This window comes from Macrobrachium nipponense, chromosome 6 (genome assembly GCF_015104395.2).
Source record: "Macrobrachium nipponense isolate FS-2020 chromosome 6, ASM1510439v2, whole genome shotgun sequence".
NCBI classification, from domain to species: Eukaryota; Metazoa; Arthropoda; class Malacostraca; order Decapoda; family Palaemonidae; genus Macrobrachium; species Macrobrachium nipponense.
The window spans coordinates 129,109,474-129,132,800 of NC_061108.1; the positions used below are offsets into that span (position 1 = coordinate 129,109,474).

General features: G+C 42.4%; 1 protein-coding gene across 1 annotated transcript in view; it reads left to right on the plus strand.

Annotated features, from left to right (window-relative positions):
* Window positions 1–23,327, plus strand: part of LOC135216179 (uncharacterized) — a 69,281-nt gene that overhangs the window by 37,041 nt on the left and 8,913 nt on the right. The window contains exons 14-16 of the mRNA XM_064251312.1: window positions 6,411–6,495; window positions 6,829–6,916; window positions 23,187–23,298. Coding sequence (XP_064107382.1) covers window positions 6,411–6,495; window positions 6,829–6,916; window positions 23,187–23,298 — 285 coding nt within the window. The remainder of the gene's footprint in view (window positions 1–6,410; window positions 6,496–6,828; window positions 6,917–23,186; window positions 23,299–23,327) is intronic.

Sequence of the window (23,327 nt, forward strand, 5' to 3'; positions counted from 1 at the left end):
GTTCGGCATACGCTTTTAATAACTTTTTAATAACTTTTAATGAATTAACTTCGAAGTTTTCGAAGAATAGAGGATGTGTAACTACCGAAGTTTTCGGTAGACAATTACATAGTTTGCAAGAAAGGGAAATATAAATATTTATTCATTGATAAAGTGTAATAAATGTTAGAATTTGATTGAGGAAAATAAGGTAACTTCCTATTTGAGGAAGTCAGAAAAACATAGAACTAGATATGTTTTTTTTTAGAAGCTTCAATAGCTCTCGTTCTGACGAGCAGTTAGAATATTAACAGTACTAGTAGTGTAGTTTCCTCATCACCTTCTTACTTCACAGAAACTACAAATTCATTTGCAATTTGAAGATAAAGGAATGTAGCTCAAGATACGAGCTATTATAAGGTAAGAAGTGATTATAGTGTTCCCCATTGCAATAGAGGGTGCGTCTGATCGGCTCTTGTCTCGCTCCCAGGCCTAGACCTCTTCCAAGCTCACAGGCCCAGAGGAGAAGGAATGTCGAAAGCCTTACGGAGGTTACAGAGAATCCCCACCGATCAGGCGTCCCCTCGGCAGGTTCTGTAGGACGTCCCAGACTGCCAGGGATAGCCATTGGAAAGGCATCCTAATTCAATGTGTTCCCCTTATTGTTATCGTCTTGACGAATAAGGAGAAAAAACATTCAACGGCGTAGATTAAATGAAGATGCAAGATAATCTCGTCTGGCTATCGGAACCTCAGAAGAGACGGAGAAAGGAAGACATCATTCGATAACAGTTGCGGTAGAGGCATTGCCCTATCCGGGTTCGTCCCCCCGTACAGTTGGACGGGCGGGGGGCTCTATCCCATGGGGGTTTGAAATAGTTATTTCAATAAATTCCTCATCGGTACATGTATATGAAAATATATATATTCTGAGAAGAACGAATTAGATATTAAAGAATATTTGTTGATCGAATGAATTATATGGATCTCGTTTAGTGATTACACATATATATATAACTTTTAAGCTTCTAGCTCCTTGGGCATGAAGCTCCGGTAACGAGGCTCAATGCGCCTAAAGCGTCTGAAACAAGGCGCAAAGCACCTGAAACGAGGCGCAAAGCACCTGAAGGGCCTGAATATAGGTGCAAAGCGCCTGAAGCACTATGAACCAGGATCTTCATCGGAAATGGAAGTCCTTCTCATTCAGAAGAAAGGGAGGGCTATGTCGAAAATGGAAGTATTGTCGAATTCTAAGCAAGAACAAATGTACAAGAGATCGGAACCTTCTGCACACAGAACCTTCCGCACAAGCGGAACCTTCCAGAAGGCGGAAGATTCCAGATTCAAATCAACCTTCCAGACGTACCGAACTTCCAGGCGAGGATCGCCTTTCAGATGCTCGGACTTTCCAACAAGAAAACTTTCCAAGCGCGATACGTCTGCTAGGATCCAGGAGTATTCGGAACGCCATACTCCTGCCAGGCACCAGGAGTATTCCGACGAGCACGATACTCCTCCCAGGCGCTAGGAGTATTCGGAACGTGATACTCCTACCAGGCGCCAGGAGTATTCCGATCACGATACTCCTCCTAGGAAAGCGATACTTCTGCCAGGCGCCAGGAGTATTCCGAGCACGATACTCCTCCCAGGCGCCAGGAGTATTCGGAGCGCGATACTCCTACCAGGCGCCAGGAGTATTCCGAGGACGAGGAGTATTCCCGAGGGAGGATATTCCGATCGCGATACTCCTCCCAGGCGCCAGGAGTATTCTAGGCAAGATACTCTTGCTTAGCGCCAGGCACTTTCTCCTACAAGAAGAGCCTGACAACCGCCAAGAGTCCTCCAGGCGAAAGGTGAAAGACATTCGAGGCTTCTCCTGATAGGGACGGGAGTTGTCGCACAGGCGGCCGTCGCCCTTGTCAGGATCGTCTTAATGCAATAAAGGCAAGAGCAAGTTCGGCTTTTTCCAGGCAGGGACTCAAGATGTAGCACAGGCTGCCGTAGCCCTTGTCAGGTTAGAGTCGGTACTGCTAAAGCCCTTCACCTTTCGAAAGGAAGCGCTCTCCTCCGGTTGCTCAATCTTCTCCCAACTTGAGGAATGGAAGATAGAGCAGAATTGTGAGAATTAGTTCAGTATTAGTAAGAGGATATTAAAATCATCCTCCTTCTAAAAAATAATGCAACCAACCATTTACAGAAATAGGGGCAATCGTTTGGAAGTTGAACAAGATTCGTACGAGCTCTCATTCATTGATTAGAGGCTCTTCCAGATAAGAAAGGCGTAAAATACGGACTTATCTCCAAGATAATAAAAGCTGGAGAGATTCTCTTCGATCCTCGGTTGTCATTTGCGATCTCTTTCGACTAATACTCATTCGGGATTATTGACGAAAAGAACGAAGAGAGTAAGATTTCCATTCTTTCTCGGCATGTCAGAAAGGAAAGAATGTCGTAGAAGGCTTGCTGTATACGACTACTGAATGACAAGTCATATACGCATACCATTGTTGCCTTTCTGGTTCGCTACGGAATTATCTATATCCTTACAGGATTTTCCTAGTAAGGACTTCGCTTAAAAGGTTTGTTACGACAATACCTACTCAGCTTCGGTATTTAACAAAGGTTATTTGGCTTAAATGTGCATTATTGAGAGCTTTCTTAGACTCGAGAATAATTTTATTATATCCATTCATTGAAGGGAGTAACTGGCAACTCGGAATGAATGCAGCCAGGCAGTGAACGAGACGGCTAATTGTGAGCCAAATCCAGTACCATCCGGTTCTCGGTCGTGAACAGTTGCTTACATCTCTCTCTCCTAGGGATCGAATGCTTCACCGTATATTCCCCCTACAATCAGGGACTTATCCACGAATTGAGGGGATTTTTAGGCAAACATGAATAACATCGTATTCGTTTTGCTAAGGATCTCTCTCTGCCTCGGCGAGGAAAGAATGTAGTAGAAAATTCACCTTAAGATAACGGTACGGTTAAGCCTTATGCACACACCGTGGTTAATTACAGAGTTCCTACTATCCTTACAAGAGTTTCCTAGATGAATGCTGTTTACCACAATGTGACGGTATTATAAATGATTTTAATTCGGCAGAGCACGATTTAACCTATTTGGAAACAGACACGGAACGTAAAGATCCTTACCAGGTTCGATGCGGGATTTTGCACGTCCGTGAGAACCTTTTTGATCGACGATAATAACTGTTAACGTATGTTTAACATTTATTGGAAAGAGTTGTCAGACCCTGCGGAAAGTATTCACAGATCTCTTCGCAAGGCAGAAGATGAACGAGCTTCTTATAGATTGCTTCCGTTTCCTCGAAACAAGAGAGGTAGCAAGATACGCCATCTTTAATTTAAATAGGGGAATAAAGTTTAGTCTTTTTTTTTTTTCCCCTAGTTATATATATTCTTAACAGATATTAAAATAAATGGGCGTCAAAGGAAGAAGATGAATGCATCATTTTGGCAATAAAAAGGTTGGATTCACAGAGGTCACGTTCTTCTTTCAGCATGTGTCGGAAGGTTTTTCTAAGAGAATAGAGATTTTATCGGAATCTATTATAAATATTGGACCTGAAAAACCTATCCACTCTGAGTCTGTCTGCGTGCAGTCTAACCACAAGTAAATATGAATGAGAGGATTTTTCAAGGGAAGCTTGATAATTCCTTTAAATATGTTAAAGACATAGAGTTGCTGCAGATCGTGCTAGATGGAAAGGGGAAACTGTCCTCTTCCGATACCTCTGTGAACCACATAATGGTTTTCTTCCCTTTCAGAGGGAAGAATCACCTTGGTATTTTATGCTATCAATGAACACAGTAAAAAGATATACTCTGTCTCGACAAAGAATATTAGAGATAGTAGAGAATTAAGATCTTCGGGATCTTATACAATACCTCTATACGATAAGAGTAAGAGATCTTATACTTAGAATGGGATCCTAATTTGGGCCTCAGATTCCGTGTTCCGACAAGATGGAACTGCTCCTAATCAAATGTTTCTCTTGGTCCTAAACGATCAAAAGGACAAGTGAAATTTTGGGCTTTAGAATCTGGAATCAAATTCTATGAAGACTCGGCAATGGGTTCTGGCCAGCATAGTATGTTTGGCAAAAGAACTAAAGCCTTTTATTCCTGGATCAACGCTTTCAGATAGAGGTTTCGTTGTCCGGGTAATGTATTGACATTGTCATCTACAGAAGAAGACAAGGTTTAAACGTTTACTGACAGAGTCTTTGGAACGCGATGAGGGCTCAAACTACTTCCCAAAAGGGTCAGAAAGATACATTCAAGAGCTAGAAATCAGGAGTCCTACCAATTTCAGCTCAGAATCTCTTTAAGCTTCCAGGCTCCTTCCCTTCCTTCGGGCAAGGATAGGGAAGCTTCTGCAACGAGAAAACTCAACAACATTTAGGAGGAGAACTCGTTAGCAACGGAAGTATTCAATAAGGATCCTCCTCGGAGGAAGACTTGTCTCTCGGACTTTTAGATCTCCTATCGTCTACTGGATGTAGCTGACTAAATTTTGATGAATGTGCAGGAGCAATTAGCGTCTTTGGTAGGAGTACTTTCTAAAGAGCCTACTCGTAAAAAGGATGACAGGCTTCCGATTAAGAGATCCAAATACCGATCTCCTGTCGGGCGCGACGAACCCTACAGGGGAGTTGTCGCACAAGCGGCCATCTCTGGGGGGAGCGGTGCGTTAGGCAGGCGAGACGTGGGAAAGGAAGTAACTCCTGCCAAGCGTCTGGCGCCAACTAGGAGCCAGGCGCCAAGTAGGCGCAAAGAGCCTGACTTTACTGTAGATCGTTCTAGGCCCAGATCTTCATCCAAGCAACAAGAGCCAACTGGAGAAGAGAGAACTCCTGATAGGAGTATAGCGCCCGCTAAGCGCAATATACTTGCCATTCGAAAGGCGCATTCCATGAGCGATACTCCTACCAAGCCACAGGAGTATTCAGAACTAGATGCGCCTTCCATAGGTCAGGAGTATTTGGAAGAGATACTCCTGCCAGGCGCCTTGAGTACTCTGACCTCGATACTCCTCCCAGGCGCCAGGAGTATTCTAGACTTTTTACTCCTACCAGGCGCCAGGAGTATTCGAAGCGCGATGTGCCTACCAAGCGCCAGGAGTATTCTGAGCTTAATACTCCTAACAGGCGCCAGGAGTATTTGGAGCGAGATGCGCCTTCCAGACGGCAGGAGTATTCGAGGAGTGTTACGACTGTCAGGCGCCAGGAGTATTCCAAACAGGATACTCCTCGCGCCAGCAGGCGCGAGGCGCCAGCCAGGCGCAAGCCAGGCGCTAGGCTTCATCCAGATGAGATCCAGTTCAAAGAAAGTCCTAGTCTTCTTTGAAGCAATGGTGATCTCTAAAGCACTTCATAAGTGACTTGATGATACCTTCAAACAGCTGAGAATTTAAAAGCTCATGAAGTGCGAGCTTTTGCAAATTCTTGTTCTTTTTGTAACAATATGTCAGGAAGACATATTAGCTTTAACATATGAGAGATGCAACTATGTGTTGATTGCTCATTACACGAAGGACTTCAAGTTAACCTACGGGAGATCCTTCTCTCTTGGTTTATACGTATCAGCGGATACGTTGCTGGGATAAGGAGCCGACACTGATCCTTTAATAATGAGTTGAATTTATTTTAACTTAGTGATTTTTTTTTGAGGTTTGAAAGGAGTTTGGGGGATAACTCTTTTTCAATTTTAGCGCGAACCCTCATGTTAGGAACAGGTGATCGGGATCGGTGTTGCGCTCCTTAGTTATGCCAATAGGCATAGGCATGTTGTCATATAAGCGGATTAGCACCCATTGACAAATGCCAATTAGGCTCGACCGAGTAAGTGGATAAGACCCCATCGGTAGACCCACAAGAACTCTTGGCCACAGATCACTATCTTGCTAAGGCTCTTGAGACGAAGCAGACTCCTATGCAATAGCTAGGAAGTCGACCCTTCGTCTAGAAACACAGAGGAACCAAGGTCTATAAATACCTACAACACATGTTGTTTACCTGTCTAGTCAGGAGTTAGCTGTCTCTTGCCCTCCACCAATGGGTGTCAATCAGCTATGTATATATCTGACAGGTAAGTTGAATGTATGAAAATGATATTGTTATGATACAATAAAGTTTCATACATACTTACCTGGCAGATATATACATAGCTCGTCGTCCCCGACAGAAATTCGAATTTCGCGGCACACGCTACAGGTAGGTCAGGTGATCTACCGGCCTGCCGCTGGGTGGCAGGACTAGGAACCATTCCCGTTTTCTAATCAGATTCTCTCTTCCACCTGTCTCCTGCGGGGAGGCTGGGTGGGTCTTCAATCGTATATATCTGCCAGGTAAGTATGTATGAAACTTTATTGTATCATAACAATATCATTATTTTTATTGTCACAGGGACTAAAGAAGTCACAACAAGGTTTATTCAGTTGAGAGGTGCTAGAGTTCCTGACAATTTGAAGCAAGTGAAAGCTGTCTTTGCGTAAGTTTTGGTTAGCAAATAGTATATGTTTTTCATATAAAGTGAGACAGTGTTAGGTTATATGTAGACATTGCCTTAAAATTTCCCAATAATAGCCATCAATATAACTAGTCAAAATAACTTTGTTCAGCAGATTTGAAATGACTAGGAAGGCCTTGTTTTTCTCTAACATAATAGACAATTATGTATTTCATTCACCTTAGAAGGCTGTATAGGTGAAGGAAGAGAAGTTCCTTTATTTACGTATTTATAAAGCTTTGGAATATGCAAGCTTATTAAAAATATTTATCAGTACTGTAATTTTTAGTATTTTAATTGTTGAACTTTTTTCAGTAACATCATTGAAGAATTGGGCCTGACTGGAATCATTACACCTAACCAAGCAAGGAAGAAGTGGAATTACCTGTGGAGTAAATACATAGTAAGGCAGTCATATTTTGTAATTCGTTCAGTTTTTTCTCATTCAACTAGCAAAAATTATTATTATTATTATTATTATTATTATTATTATTATTATTATTATTATTATTAATTTGACAGGACAGAAAAGACATACGAGTATTAAGTGAAAGTTATGCTTTTATTTTCTTTTTATTATACATACATTTTACATTTAGTATATACTTTTTACTAAGTAGTGCTCATGGGATTTGTGCCTAAAGTTTCTTCTTATATATCTTATATGCCGGCTTATTAGGCGACCTTTTTAACCTTTAAAAAAAAATCTCCCCTAAAAGTGGGGGTCGTCTTATACGGCGAGTATAAATAGCAAATCTTAAATCCTGCCAAGATTTTTAATGATAGACTAACCCTTGAAGTGTCGATGCAAAAACTGTAGGTAATTATGTGGATCACTAGTGACACAACTATTGATACTGTAAACAAAACAACTGTAATTACAGTAATTACCATGGATAATTACCGTAATTAGACGTTAGAATCAGCTTGCTCTCACTTTGTTACGTTACAGGTGTACGATCTATCCATAATTATAAAAACCGAGAAGCTCTATAAATCTAAATATTTTCTGGAGAAAATTATCATTTGGAAAAGTTAAACTTATTCATTTGATATTGTTTACATTCTCAAAATCTTAGCTGATTTAACAATATCTTTATTGCCATTAGCTGCTAGAAGAGATGTAATTAAGAGATACTTTTTCCTGTAAATTAACAAAGTTGGGTAAAAAATGTGCTCAGTACTTGATTGTATAAGCATTAAGTGTGATTTCGCCTGCTCCGTTATTCATTTTATTCAGCCTCGGCTATAACCTGCAGCTTCAATCTACTGGGAGTCTTTCCTCAGATCTCCACTTCATGAAGAATGAGTGAAAATGTATAGTGGACCACTTGTATTCACGGGGGATGCGTACCAGACCCCCGCAAATAGTTAAAATCTGCGAATACTTAGAACCCCCTCTAAAAATGCTTAAACTGCCTATCTTGAAAGTTCAAATACCAAATGTATACCTTAAATAACATCCTACATTAAATATTCCATAAATTATTATCCTGTTACTGTATTAATCTTTGAAATTATATTATTAATATAATTTCAAATTCATCTTTAATTTAAAAATACAGTCAACCACCCTATTCGTGTTCTCGAGATTTGTGGATTTTTCTGTGGAACCTGTCTAAAAATTATTCGCTGGAGGATTTGCTCATTCGCAGGATTTTCTGTGGAAGGTATCGCGGATGTGAATTTTTTCGTACAGCAATATTTTGTATTTTCATAATATTTACTGTATAATATGTGACATTAACTATTATATAATAATAATATTAAATCATATGGGTACTTACTGGTAATGAATGTTGATTATAGTTGATGATGATATTAGTTGTGCAGTCTGATGAATGACGATGAAGGTAGACTGCACAGCAAAGTAGAGGAGTTACATCTCCTCTGAGGGTGCCTCTTCGCCTTTTCAGGAGGTGCCTTGTCAGGGATTTCAGGAGGCTGTATCATATGGAGGTACTTTCACATTCTCACAAAGGTGTTGTGATAGGTTTTCTCAAGTTCACTAACAGTATTGATAAAATTTGTGGCCCTTTCTTCATTCTTACCCCATGCCTTGACTATTGTCTGTATCTGCCTGACTTCCCTGATCAAATTAGACAGACCACAAAGTCCTGGTCTATTGGTGGGACAGTAGTAAAGAGGATGACGAGTTCTTCTCCAGGCATGACCTTCCCGAATATTTTACCCTGTTCATACTCGTTCTCAATGCAGGTGACTGCACTTTCAGTCATGTAGTAATAGCCTGCTACTTCTCCATGACTTTCGCCATCTCTTAACATAACAATCATGTCTATTTTCTTGTCATCTGTCATTAACTGGAAGAGCCTTTGACGCTAAGGCCTTTTGCCTCAACCCTTAGGAGAAGCAGAACGTTTAGAGGACATTTTATTCTTAGTCTGTAGTATATACATACCACATATGCAAAAAAACACAAAATATAGATCATTGAACTATGTTGGGTCAATTGGGCATAAATTGTGCTTTGATATTCTGTGCATACTGTACATTTTATGAAATGTTTTGTTTTAAGATTTCTAAATATTATACGTACGTACATAAAGTGTTTTAGGATGATACTGTAAGTACGCATAGCATATCTAAAATACGTAAGGCAGCGTGAATAGCAAGGTATGTACGTATGTTTCAGTCTGTGGCACATAGTTTATTTTTGTGACTAAATACATTTTTTTGATAAAAAAGTTTAATTAATTTTCAAATATTACAGTTCTGTAAAAAGTTTTAATGTAAACACAGCAAAATTTCAATAATATAATTTGTTTTTCTGAAAAGATGCTTAACCAAAGCCAACTTCCTGCAGATAAACAAATCTTTTGATGCTGTGATGCCCTCTTAGAGCAGTACCCAGACGAAATGATTCTTGACATGCTATTTCCTGTCGTCTGCAAAGCAGCCAATCCAGGAGCAGCATTCATTTTCCCTGGTAGCTCATTGACTGTACACTTGGTGTTAACTGGTTGAAACCCGAGTCCCATTTCGTGAAGATGGAATTGTGGGTATCACACTTCTCTCCTTGATCAGCCTCACTGCATAGAGTTACTGATATACGTGGACGTAATTGTGAAGCTGTGTTCTACATATCAGCAAATATCTGTGTGAATCGTGCCGAAAATGGATCCTAAAACGCGCCCTGCTCCTTTTAAGGCTTCTGGCAAAGAGCCTAAAAGAAAGAAGGCTGTGATGAAGCTTGATGAGGTGAAAGTTCTTGATATGTTGAAGGGGAGCAAAATTTTTGCCACGTTTGGCACCATTTTAATGTGAATGAGAGCACAGTGAGCTACATTAAAAAAAAAGAAAGTAAAATCAGAAAAAGTGTAAGCATGACTGACTTTGGTACAGCTAAAACAGTGTCGACAGTGCGAGATAAGGCAGTTGTACGGATGGAATCTGCACTCATGCACTGGATCAAGGACTGCTGTAAGAAGAACGTGCCCCTTGACTCCAACATCATACACGAGATAGCACAACACCTCTACCAGCTATCAACTGCTACAGAAGGCAGCAACGTAGAGGAACAGGAAGGCGGCGATCCAGAGGCATAGGAAGGTGATGAAGAAGGGGAATTAGCATTCTTGGGCTTTGATGAACCTGCACCTGAAAAGAAGATGAAAAGGAAGAGCCACAAAGTCTCCCCAAGGTTTCCAGGTGAGCAAAGGATGGTTTCACCATTCCAGAAGTGGTTCTGCCTAAAGTCTTTTTCCTACAAGGGGAAGCAGCATCAGCTGACAGAGGCAGCCGCAAAATATCCCAGGGCCTTCAAGAAAATAATCCAGAAGAAAGGATACCGACCAGAGCAGGTGTTCAGTATGGAGTATGGACAAGACTGGCCTGTTTTGGAAGAAGATGCCGTCCCGGAGATACCTTATGAAGGACAAAGCCAAAGCCTCTGGATTCATGGCACAGAAGGATTGGGTTACCCTCCTTATGTGTGGGAATACACCTGGCTTTGTGCTGAAACCAGGCCTCATTTACAAGGCTGCAAACCCCAGGGCACTCAGCAATTAGAACAAGACATTGCTGTCCGTCTTTTGGATGCATAATCCCAAGGTCTGGATCACCAAAGTCCATACGGAGTACCGTTTCCACCAGAGTTTCATTCCTCAAGTTAGGCAAATCCAGGGCAACTTGGACATGGAGTTCAAGATGTTGCTAATTTTGGACAATGCTGGTGGCCACCCTCTCGATCTTTATTACAAGGGGGTCCAGCTTGAGTTCCTCCCTCCCAACACCACCTCTCTCCTCCAGCCTATCGACCAGGATGCGATCTGGGCCTTCAAGGCACCCTACACTGGGAACTCTCGACAAGGTACCCGCCAGTACCTTGTCGATGCAGTGGACCGTGACAGTGAATTTATGCTGAAATTGTATTGGTGTAAATTCATCATTGCCTCGTGTCTGTCAGTCATTGACTGGTTGCTGAAGGAAATGAAGAAGGAAAATCTAAATGCATGCTGGAGTAAGTTGTGGCCAGATTGTATGCATAATTTTATGGGCTTCTCTCCTTAGGAAATCCAGCATTCAACCATTAATAAGGCAGTCCAGTTGCCGAGAATTCTTTGTGGTGAAGGGTTTGACAGTATCATCGAGGATGAAGTCAGCACCCTCATTGATGCCCACTCTGACCCCCTGACAGACCAGGATTTGGAAGTCCTGACAAAGTCTGCCAGCGAGGAAGAAGACACTCCAGATTCTGGAGAAGAGCAGGAGCAGGAGGGCCTGACTTTTGGAACGCCTGTCCCAAATTAGGAGAATGCTCAGGAGTTTGTTGAAACATGGAATCCTTACGTGGAATGCTCCTTAAAGTTTTCAAACATCCTTGATACAGCATTGGAGCCCTATAATCAAGCCCTCACCACCATGAAGAAGCAACGACAGCAGCTGCCAATCACCATGTTTATCACACGTATGAAGAAGAACTCTCCAAAGCCTCCCCAAACCCCTGAAGCAGTGCCTCCCAAATTGCCTGAAGTGGGCCTCCCAAAACAGAGGAGATATAACTCCTCTGCTTAGCTGTGCAATGTATTATCATCATCATTTATCGGACTGCACAGCTAATTCTTCATCATCTTTAATCAACATTCATCACTGGTGAGTACCCTATTTATGTATGTTGTACTATAGTCGAACCAAAATCAAATGGTAGGGCGGAGCTAAAATAGATTAATATGGCTCTGCTAAATTTTACGTCGGAGAACATTTGTTCAAATTTATCTGGGGCGATCCTTCTACCTGGCACTGACTCATACATCCTGAGGCTAAAGATTAAGATCAAATCCTGGCTGTGACCCAGGTGCCTTACGAAAATCATCCATCGCTGTCACAGTTTTTGAATGTTGATTTACTGGTTCATGAAAAACAGGATTGTTTTCATCTTTAGTTTCTTGAAGCAACCGATATATGGTTTCTTTCACTAAAATTTTGTTGACAATTTCCTTCACCTGGGCACTTAATCGTGCTGTTGGGGCAAGGTCGTTGAATGGATTAGAAGACTTCTTGACCATACAGTGCATTCGACAAAGCTGCTCAAAATCCATGCCACATTTACCACGAGTGTAAGTTTTTTTTATTTAGTATTCTGGTAATATAAATGAATTGAATGACCTTTTAGTTGAAAAATAATAACTTCTGGGACAATTCCATGTTGAAGTTCTGTCAAAATCCTAGTCCAGTATAATTTACATATCAATTTACATACCATGAATTTTGTAAATTTGACACCATTGTATTAATCTGACACCTTTGTATTAATTTGATTTTGGTTCGACTATAGTGTATACATTTTTTTAATGTTCACATATGTTGTACATACTAGTGTATACATTTTTTTTTAGTATTCATATGTATTTTTGTTCTTTCTCTCTTTCTCTAGTTATTTTACATATAATTGTTTCCTTGTAAAAAGAAAACTGGATGGCTTGAATAGTAACTTTATGAAAGAAGATGTGTATAGCAGAATACTTATGGGTGGACTGGATTATTTTCACGTAACTAATTCATACAGTACGTACATATATTTCTGGGCTCAGCTCGTGTCGCTGCGCGAAATATCCTTTAATCTATTATTTCTAGGGTAAATGTACTAACACATACCAGAGAATAAATAAATAAAGAAAAAGGTCAGTACAACTGACTCGCTCACCCTCCAAGAGGGTGTCGGTATGAACACTATGGCGAGTGAGACCACTACCACGAGCCGAATGCCAATAGAAATCTCCCACTACAAAATCCCCACAAGAGGAGAGCCGACCCACAGAGTGGGCAGCAACTACTACTACTCCATCCCATGCTGCCGACTGCTGCGCCTCTGGTGGCCATCCTTTTCAGTTAGCGCACACGGTATACACGTGCCCTTTTTTACTCTGTGTTATTTGTGCCCTTTTCTTTGGATTTATTTATCATGAAGCGTGCAGCCATCGCAGCAGCTAAGTTAAGTACTCAGTGTTTATTGCTAATTGGTTTTTTCCGGCCCTGAGCCCGTATTTGCCGTTTTTTAGGTATAAATACGAACTCTGGTCGGAAGCATGGCAGCATGGTTCTGCCTCGTGGCGGGTTCGTTCTTGGTCTCCCATACCCAGAACATTCCCTTACTTTAGTACGCTCTATTTTAATCATCCGTTTTGTTTTAGGGTACAGTCTACACGGTTTTTGTCATGCATGCATGTCTTTTACCTTATGTAGGCTCCTTCTATCCAGACCCTAGCCACGGCTCTTAGTATCGGCCCCGGCTAGCTTTGAGTGGTAGACTTTCCTTCGGGTTAGTCGTACACTCCTGGATTTTTTCTCCTACTATTTTGTTTTCTTCCTTTCATGTTTTATTCATTTTATATTATATTATATTATATTATGTTTGGTTAGTGTAGGCGTCTGGCTCCATTTAGCCTAGGTTAGGGCCCATAGGGCCCATATGCTACCGCTCCTCAGTTCGGTTGCTTCCCGATAGCATCTCTCTGATCAGCCGGTTGTGTTTTCTAGGCCTTATTGTTTCATTGTTTTGTTGTTACCGCCCCGTGGTCACTACGTGATCACGGAGCAGCCAGACGCCTGTCCAGTCATCTTCCCCCCTCCCGCTCTTCCATAGAGTCGGGGGGGTGGGTTGGTCTACCCATGCTCGCTCCGCATACCCGAGCCTGCCTCCCTCTCCCCCCAGGCGGAGGGAGTAGAGGGACGGGACAGACCCAGACTGGACTCGACCTCTCCAGCTTATCGGTCCGGCCGGATGGTAAAGGTGGGGGGGACTGGCCTTTCCCCCCTCCGTCGCTACTCCGTCGCTCCGTTGCTAGCCCGAGTCTGTTTGTCCTCTCGCCCTTTCCCACCTTACTGGGGCTCCTTTGCCACCGGAGCCCCGGCATCCAGCGGAAAGGTGCTAGTCCACCCAGCAAGGTGGACCGGGATATACAGTTGGTCTCTACTAACCACTCCGTCTCGCTGAGTCACGACACTCCGCCACGCACTGGACTTAGTCCGGTACGTTCGTATTTTATTTAAGGTTTAATGTTATGTTAAACTAGTAAGTTTATCTTAAGCTACCTTAAACCTCCCCCCTCCCTTACCTGTCTCACCGGATCTCTCCGGGGTTATAGCCTATTCAGGCGTTAAGGGAGGGGTTATGCCCAAATTTTTTCCGAGCTCCGGCATGCAACGGAGTTCTTCTGTCCTTTAGCCTGTAAGTGATAGCCTTTAAGATACTCATGTGTCTTTTCACTTACAGACCACCAACTGTGAGCATCCGGGATGCGCCGCCACACTTCAAGACCCATGTGGACATGAAGTTTGCCGGTCCCATGCTCCATGCGCGACTCCGCACGGGGACATCCAGGTCTGGTATCACGAGACGTGCACCATTTGTTATGATCTGGTGAGCCAGCTTTTAGACGGGGTAAGTATTCCAACTCCGTTAGCCAGTCCCCATTCTTGTTATAATTCTTAAGTTTTCTAAATTCAATCTTCCAAACTTAAGATAAAAATTCATGGGGTTTTGCAGCCCCTATAATTTTAAGTTAAGCCTTTACTTTAAGTTTAGTTTTAAGTTTAATCTTAAAATCTAATCAATACCCTCTCTTCCAGGCTCCGGCTGTGAGGGATACCGCACTGGCAACCCTGCGGGCCTGGGTCGGCGGTTTTGGGAAGAACGCCGCCAAGGGTATGCCCTACATTCTTGAAAAGAAGTTGGCGGTACTGATCTTCCCCGGAGGCAAGTCAACAGGCTACGTCGACCCAGCAGAGGCGGCCCCGACTATCGCTTTCATTCAGCAACAGCTTGCTGCCTCGTTGACGGATCAAGGCCAGGACATCTCCTCGGAAGTCGCGACATTGGACATTAATATTGAACCTATGGTAGGTGTAGACGACCTGTTGGTCGAGGTAGGTACGTTGGACGCCCAAGGGATGCCCTTGGGTGCCACTGGATCTTCTACCCCTGCAACCTCTCCATCCTTCCAAGGCTTTACAGGTACAGAATTATATACTTCTCCTGACGCTTCCGTTAGACCCAAGGTCAAAGGTCAAGCTGTAAAAACCTTGACTAAGACGTCGTCGTCGTCTAAAAAGACGGCGTCGGCGTCATCTTCTTCTCGTAAGTCTCCGGCTAGAAATCCCGGAGCAGAGAGGTCTAAAGCTTCTGGGTCCGGCTCTAAATCCTCTAGGAGTAGATCCTCCAGGGAGAGATCACACACTCCAGCGGAGTCGACAGTTCCACTACCCTTGGTTCCGGTTCAGAGCCACCCTTCCACCTCCGCAGCAGCTCCGGCTTTGGATTCCAACGCTGGTCTGTTGCAACAAGTGGGCGATCTGGTTGGTTCTCTGAAATCCAGTATGGAACAAATGTTCTCCCGGTTGTCTGATAGGATCAACTCTCAGGACAACATTATAGCCGGACTGAGCCAAGCTCCACTAGCTTCTCCCCCACCTTTCAGCACAGGGGGAGCCCAATTACCCCCGTATGACTCTCTACCTCCGTTCTCAATGAACAATCCTTGGAGAGTAGCGTCATACGCCCCCTTCCAAGACGGGCTTATCTCTATCCCGGAATGTGGAACTCGGAGGATTGAAGACTTCGAGTTCTACCCGGAAGGCCTTCAGCCTCCGTTCATCGGCTACGCCAGGCTCACCGCCTCGGCCATGACTCGGGACGATAAGGTACCGAAAGAGACAGTCCTCTATTCACGAGACCAGGCTCAGAGAGAATGGCTCAGGTGTCTAGAGGACATGGATTGTTCCAATACAAAGATTCAACCATTTAAGAGTCCTTTTACGATCTTTACAATGGAAGAGAATACCCCGCTCCCTTTCTTGACAAAGATCGCTACAACCACCATTCCAGCAGCCCAGAAGGGGGATTCGATGCCTCAGCTGAAAGAAGCGGACCCTACGTCTCCTTTACTTCCCTCAGCCGGTGAGTTGTGGGAAGATTTGCCCAACACCTTTTCAGCGGGCAAACTCAAACCAGACTGTGCTATGGAGCAGTTTGGTGAGAAGCTACCTAGGCTTCCGGATAGCCTTATTCAGGCGGAATTTGATGCTAAATCGAGGTTAGCCAGGTCTATTAATACCATGGCCATGACCGAGGTGGCTACCATCTCCTATGGTTCTGAGCCACTCTTTAAGCTTCTCACCAAGTCTCTGACTCAAACGGTGCAGTCTGATATGTTTGAGTTCGCCACGGCTAGGACGAATTGTAGGAAACATGTCCTCCAAGAAGCAACAATTCGGCATGAGCCGAATAAGTTGCTTACATCTAACATCTGGGGAGCAGACCTCTTCCCAGAGGCGATGGTGAAGGAGGTCCAGGCAGAGGCTACGAGATTAAACCAAAGCCTTAAAGATCGTTGGGGTCTTACGGCCAAGAGACGCCAAGATCAAGTGGTCAGGGGTAAGGCTCAAAGGAAACCCAGACGTTTCCAGCCCTACCAGAAGAAACAGCCACGCTTTACTCAGCAGGTTCCAGCTGTTCCGTTGGTGCAAGCAGCCCAACCTTCTACCTCCAAGGCTCAGTCGCAGCCAATCTATGTTATTTCCCCCCAGCCTCAACCCTCCACCTCTTACGCTCTCTCTCCAGCCTACAACCAAGTCTTCGAGGGTCAGGCTTCCCAGAAGTATGACCGCTCGGGTAAGGGAGGCAGAGGTAAGCGATCCTTTCGTGGGAGAGGATCGGGAGGGCCCTTCAATAGGGGAAAGCATTTCAGGGGAGGCCGAGGAGGCTACCAAAACCAATGAGGATTTTCAGGTAGGAGGGAGACTGTTTCACTTCCGCCACCGGTGGAACTTCAGCAAGTGGGCGCAGAGCATTGTGTCAAAAGGCCTGGGTTGGAGCTGGATAGCGGACCCTCCCCCATCCAGACCTTTCCGCCAACTTCCATCCAAAGAATTGACGGAGTATGCGGAGGACCTCCTTCAGAAAGGAGCTATAGCGAGAGTCAACAGGTTAAAATTTCAAGGACGCTTATTCAGCGTGCCAAAGAAAGGCTCACAAAAAGAAGGGTAATCTTAGACTTGTCCCGCTTAAACTTAGCCATTCGCTGCGACAAGTTCAAGATGCTCACGATCTCGCAGGTACGGACCTTACTTCCCCTGTGGGGCCGTCACCACCTCTATCGATCTTACAGACGCTTACTATCATATCCCTATTGCAAGACACTTCCGTCCGTATCTGGGCTTCAAAATAGGAGACCAGACATTCTCCTTCAAGGTAGTTCCTTTCGGGCTCAACGTAGCACCCAGGTGTTCACGAAGTTGGCGGAAGTGGTGGTTCAACAACTAAGGTCGCAAGGGGTTATGGTAGTAGCGTATCTCGACGATTGGTTAATCTGGGCTCCAACAGTCGAGGAATGCCACAAAGCAACACTGAAAGTGATTCAGTTCCTGGAATATCTAGGTTTCAAGATAAACAGGACCAAGTCAAGACTCACTCCAGAGTCAAACTTTCAGTGGCTGGGCATTCAATGGAATCTATCCTCCCATACTCTGTCGATTCCATCAACCAAGAGGAAAGAAATAGCGAAGTCAGTCAAGCAATTTCTGAGTCACAAACTGGCGTCGAGAAGAACTCAGGAAAGGATCCTGGGTTCACTCCAGTTTGCATCAGTGACAAACATCTTGATGAAAGCCAAACTGAAAGACCTAACCAGAATCTGGCGCTCACGAGCAAATGTCAGGTCCAGGGACAAATTATCCTCAGTCCCTCAGATTCTACGGAATCGACTTCGCCCGTGGGCAAAAGTCAAGAACTTATCGGTTTCAGTACCCCTTCAGTTTCCTCCTCCGGGGATCACCATCCACACAGACGCTTCATTAAGCGGTTGGGGAGGATATTCCCAGTTCAAGAAAGTTCAGGGAACTTGGTCACTTCAGTTCCGTCAGTTCCATATAAACGTACTGGAAGCAATGGCAGTGTTCTTGACCCTAAAAAGGTTACGTCCGCCAAAGTACTCCCACATAAAGCTAGTCTTGGACAGCGCAGTGTTAGTACATTGTATAAACAGGGGAGGCTCCAAATCGCGCCATCTAAATCATGTCATGGTAGCCATCTTCTCCCTGGCGGACAAGTTCAGTTGGCACCTCTCCTCCACCCATATAGCTGGAGTGAGAAACGTCATAGCAGATGCTCTATCCCGATCAGTACCTCTAGAGTCGGAATGGTCACTGGACAACAGTTCGTTCCAATGGATTCTTCAGAGAGTTCCAGGCCTACAAGTGGATCTCTTCGCATCCCAAGCGAACCACAAACTCCCATGTTATGTGGCCCCCAACCTGGACCCTCTGGCCTATGCCACGGACGCCCTGGCCCTAGACTGGAACAACTGGGAGAAGATTTATGTCTTTCCTCCAGTGAATCTTCTCATGAAGGTACTTGAACAAACTCAGGACATTCAAGGGTCAAGTGGCTCTAGTAGCCCCAGACTGGCCGAAGAGCAATTGGTACCCTCTAATTCTGGAACTGGGTCTTCGCCCTCTTCGGATTCCCAGTCCCAAGCTCTCCCAGTCAGTACAAACGAAGACTGTGTTCGCTTCCTCAGGAATTCTCAAAACCCTAACTTTATGGATTCATGAAGTTTGCAGCGAAAAGGGATGCGAATATTGACCCTCAAAATATTCTCTTCTTGGAATCCGATAAAAGGGATTCAACTTTGAGACAGTATGATGCTGCTGTCAAAAAGTTAGCAACCTTCCTGAGAGGAATCATGACAATCAATTCAGCTATATCCTTTTTCAGATCTTTATTTGAAAAAGGCTTAGCAGCTAGCACCATTACGACAAACAAGTCAGCCTTGAAAAAGATTTTTCAATTTGGTTTCAACATAGACTTGACAGAACTCCTACTTCTCGTCTATTCCCGAAGGCGTGTGCTAGACTTAGACCTTCTGTAAGGCCTACGTCAGTATCATGGGTTCTTAAATGATGTTCTAAAGCTGGCTTCAGAAACTGATAATGACACATGTTCTTTTATAATGCTCTTAAGAAAAACTCTATTTTTATTAAGCTTGGCCTCGGGAGCTAGAATTTCAGAACTGTCGGCATTATCCAGAGATCCGGATCATATTCAGTTCCTTCCCACAGGGGAAGTGCTATCTCTCCGGAACGTAGTTTTTTATAGCTAAGAATGAAGATCCTTTGATGAGGTGGGAACCATGGAAGGTACTACCCCTTCCACAGGATATATCTCTTTGCCCAGTATCGACCTTACGAGCCTTTCTGTCTAGGACCTCCTCATCCTCATCGGGTCCTCTCTTTATGAGAGAAAAGGTGGTACTTTATCTATTAAAGGCATCAGGCAGCAAATCTTGTACTTTATTAAACAAGCCAATCCTGACTCTTTTCCAAAAGCACATGATGTCAGGGCAGTACGTAGCCACCTCAATTAACTATTTCCAACATATGAACTTCGATGAGTTGAAAAAATATACTGGATGGAAATCGCCGACAGTATTTAAACGTCATTACTTAAAGTCCTTGGAAGCTCTGAAATTTTCAGCAGTGGCGGCGGGTAACATAGTTTCCCCCGACTCTGCCTAATCTTTAGTAGAAGATCCAGTCCTCCTTTCTACCTGTCTCACCCAACAGTTCGTCTATTCCTGCCTTGTTCATCTACGGTTACCTTGTGTCTTAGCTGCTTTTATGATGATATGGTGAGTGTCCCTTATTTTTTTGCTAGGGACACTCACAATCGATTGTATATATTGATCTCTTGGATGTGATCCCCTTATTTTTATGCTAGGGGATACATCTTAATTGTAATGGTTACGGGTTTTGTATATTAAGTTATATACATTCCTTTATATATTGTTTTATTGAAGTTTGTTCTGTTCAACTTATTGTCTTAATTGCTCTAGAGTTCTTGATACATATCAATACACAGATACTATTTCGGAACATATATGCCATGTAAGCCCTGTATATATGTAAATTACCTTAAGTTAAGAAATATTATTAGCATTAAGTTTAATTTAAACAATATTTCTATTTTTGTATCATTGTGTATATGTATCTTTATTAGCAATTATATTCTTTTATTTTATTTTATCTTTTATTTGAGACCTCTTTTTTTTTGTTTTGTTGAATTTTATTTACAATCTTGTGCTATTTCTCTGGTACGATTTCGCGCAGCGACACGAGCTGAGCCCAGAAAAGGGATTTTGACGTAAGGAAAAATCTATTTCTGGGCGATTGGCTCGTGTCGCCAGCGAAATCCCACCCTACCCATCCCATCGCTCAAGATTGTCTGCTAACTTCAGGATGGCCACCAGAGGCGCAGCAGTCGGCAGCATGGGATGGAGTAGTAGTAGTTGCTGCCCACTCTGTGGGTCGGCTCTCCTCTTGTGGGGATTTTGTAGTGGGAGATTTCTATTGGCATTCGGCTCGTGGTAGTGGTCTCACTCGCCATAGTGTTCATACCGACACCCTCTTGGAGGGTGAGCGAGTCAGTTGTACTGACCTTTTTCTTTATTTATTTATTCTCTGGTATGTGTTAGTACATTTACCCTAGAAATAATAGATTAAAGGATATTTCGCTGGCGACACGAGCCAATCGCCCAGAAATAGATTTTTCCTTACGTCAAAATCCCTTTTTTAACCATAAAATGTAAGGTTTACTTTGAAATACTATCAATAATATTTCAAAGATTAATATTAACACTGATAGGATGATATTTTAATGTATATTTGATGTAGGATGGTATATTTAGGGATACTTTGGTGTTTACTTGTTGAATATAGGCAGTTATAAGCATTTTTAGAAGGGGGTTCCAACTACTGTATTTGTGGATTCTAACTATTCTCGGGGGTGTCTGGAATGCATCCCCCACGATGGGGGGTCCACTGCACAGGCAGCCCCCGGGTTACGACGGGTTCGGCTTACGATGTGCCGAGGTTAAGGCGCTTTTCAATTATATTCATCACAAATTATTTCCAGGGTTACGGCGCCTACAACGCTGATCTGGCAGAAGAAATATGACACCAAAAATGCAAAATAATCACTATTTGAAGGTTTTTTGATGAAAAAAACAATAAAAATCCAGTTTACATAGTTTTGAATGCACCCAAAGCATTAAAAGTAAGGTTTTCTTAGGATTTTTGATGATGTTCCGGCTTACGATGATTTTTGGCTTACAACGCGTCTCAAGAATGGAACCCCTGTCGTAACCTGGGGAGTGCCTGTATGTACATACATACTTCTAACCCTTCCAGCCAAAACAGAGAGATTTAATCTTATTAAACTTGATACAATATTAATCAATATTAATATTTGAAAATTGGCAAATCTTTTTTGTATCATAAAAATTTATTTAGTCATGAAAATAATATAAAAATACACTAATTAGTGAATATTTAATGGAAAAGTCAGCGAATTGCCAAAATTTTTGCAAATAATTTATAGATAGACTCAGCAGAAAAAAAATCTGTGAATGAGTCCCTGAATCTTGAGAACACAAATACAGGGGTTTGACGGTGTTTTGTTTTTACTTTTGGAAGCCATTATTAAGAATCAGCAGAGTTTAACAACGTCACAACTTTAATGCAACTCTATAAACGGTTCATAGTTATGGCAAATGACGTTGGCGATCAGCTGTTTTTTTGAACAAGTTGTTCATGTCGGTACAGGTTTACAATCGCTTCATCTGTTATTCTAAAACCCGGAATTTCTTATTGGAGGATGGACAGATATCCATTAGCAAAAGTCGAATAAATAGTTGTTTATTGAGAATAGTGATAATTTTAATAAAACTTGTTTTACTGTATCTAATCATATTGTATGTAATATTATTGTATAATAATATGAACAGAGCAATCTTCCATTTCCACTCTGGTTTTGTTTACCTTAAAATATTCAGCGGTTTTGTTTACCTTAAAATATTCAGCTGATCCCATTTTAACGATATCATCACTGTCTTTAGTTGCCAAATGAAACTTAATTCAGAGATACATTTCTTTCGTAAATTATGAAAGCTGGGTTTAAAAATTGCAGTTACTTTATTTATAAACATAGTAAATGAAATGAAGTTCATGTGTGTTGCCAGTTTCATGCGGTGCTTTTGCTTCCAAAACATTTTGCAGTCTGCTCATTATTCGTAGCTCCCATTTGTGCTTGACTTACGAGCCTTGTTGTTTACTAAAGGCCAATATTTTCTTGGTATTATTTTATAATCAAACTTAGAGGTTTTGTGATATTGATTGTTCCCCAGATAACCTTAATAGTACTGGGATTCTTTCCCATTTTAAAAGAATACATTCAAGGGGATCTACTTCCAGTGGGTATTACTCCGCTGATAGTGACGTCACAGTCTTTCAGCATTTGCCGTGATGTTTACCATATATTTTTCCTAAGGGATTACAAAAGTATTTTTTCGTAATCACGGGTGGGCTGTGTCTAGAAATTGTAGTTGCCAGGCGACACAAGGGGGGGGACCCCACTCCAACCCTCAGCCACAGTACTATAATAGAGTTTGCATGACAAACACAGTACATGAAATATTTGAAAAAGCTCAAGTCGAAACACAGAAGACAAATTATTGGAACGTTTATTTTTCTACCAATAAGTGTACTAAATCAGAAAGGAAATTTTCAAGGGTCTTGTGTGTAAGTGACCCACTTTTCATCGGGCAAGCTGGAAACCTGGCCAATCCGCCACTGTTCGTAATGGTCAGCTTGCTAGACATTTTAAAATCTTGAAGATACTGATTTTACACATTTTTGGTATGATAATTCCAATGATTATCTTTATATGAAAAATAGGGAGTTGTCTTATATGCTGGTATATATAGTACACATTTGTACATTTGTACTTTTTAGCTCCTGTTATCATCTTCTGAGGATCCTTGTGATAGGATTTTCTGTTCATTGACCTGTTTAAATGTCTTTTATCCCTTATCTCTTCCATGCTCCATATAGTCCTCACAGATTCTTTACCTTTTTCCAATCTTGGGATTTTCAGTAATTCTTGTGCTCTCGGTAAGATAATGGAAGAGCATGGTAAGACATTTACTGATGCTAGAGAGGCCATCAACATCATCTTATCTCTTTGTTTATGAATGTTATCAGATACAGTATTTTGTAATAGATGAAAATTTGTTCAGGTCTGCTGAAGTAAACAAATTATTTTTCATTTGTATTATGGAATCTGAATACCTACTTATGATGCCTTATATTTCATTTTATAGGATTTAAGTCATCCTGATGTTAGTGAGTACACAAGGCAATCCTGGCCTTACTATACAACTATGCAGGCTGTAATGGGAACTTTATCTCTAACACAAGTTCTCACCAAAAAGGGTATGTTGCTTCATTTTCTGTGTATTTTG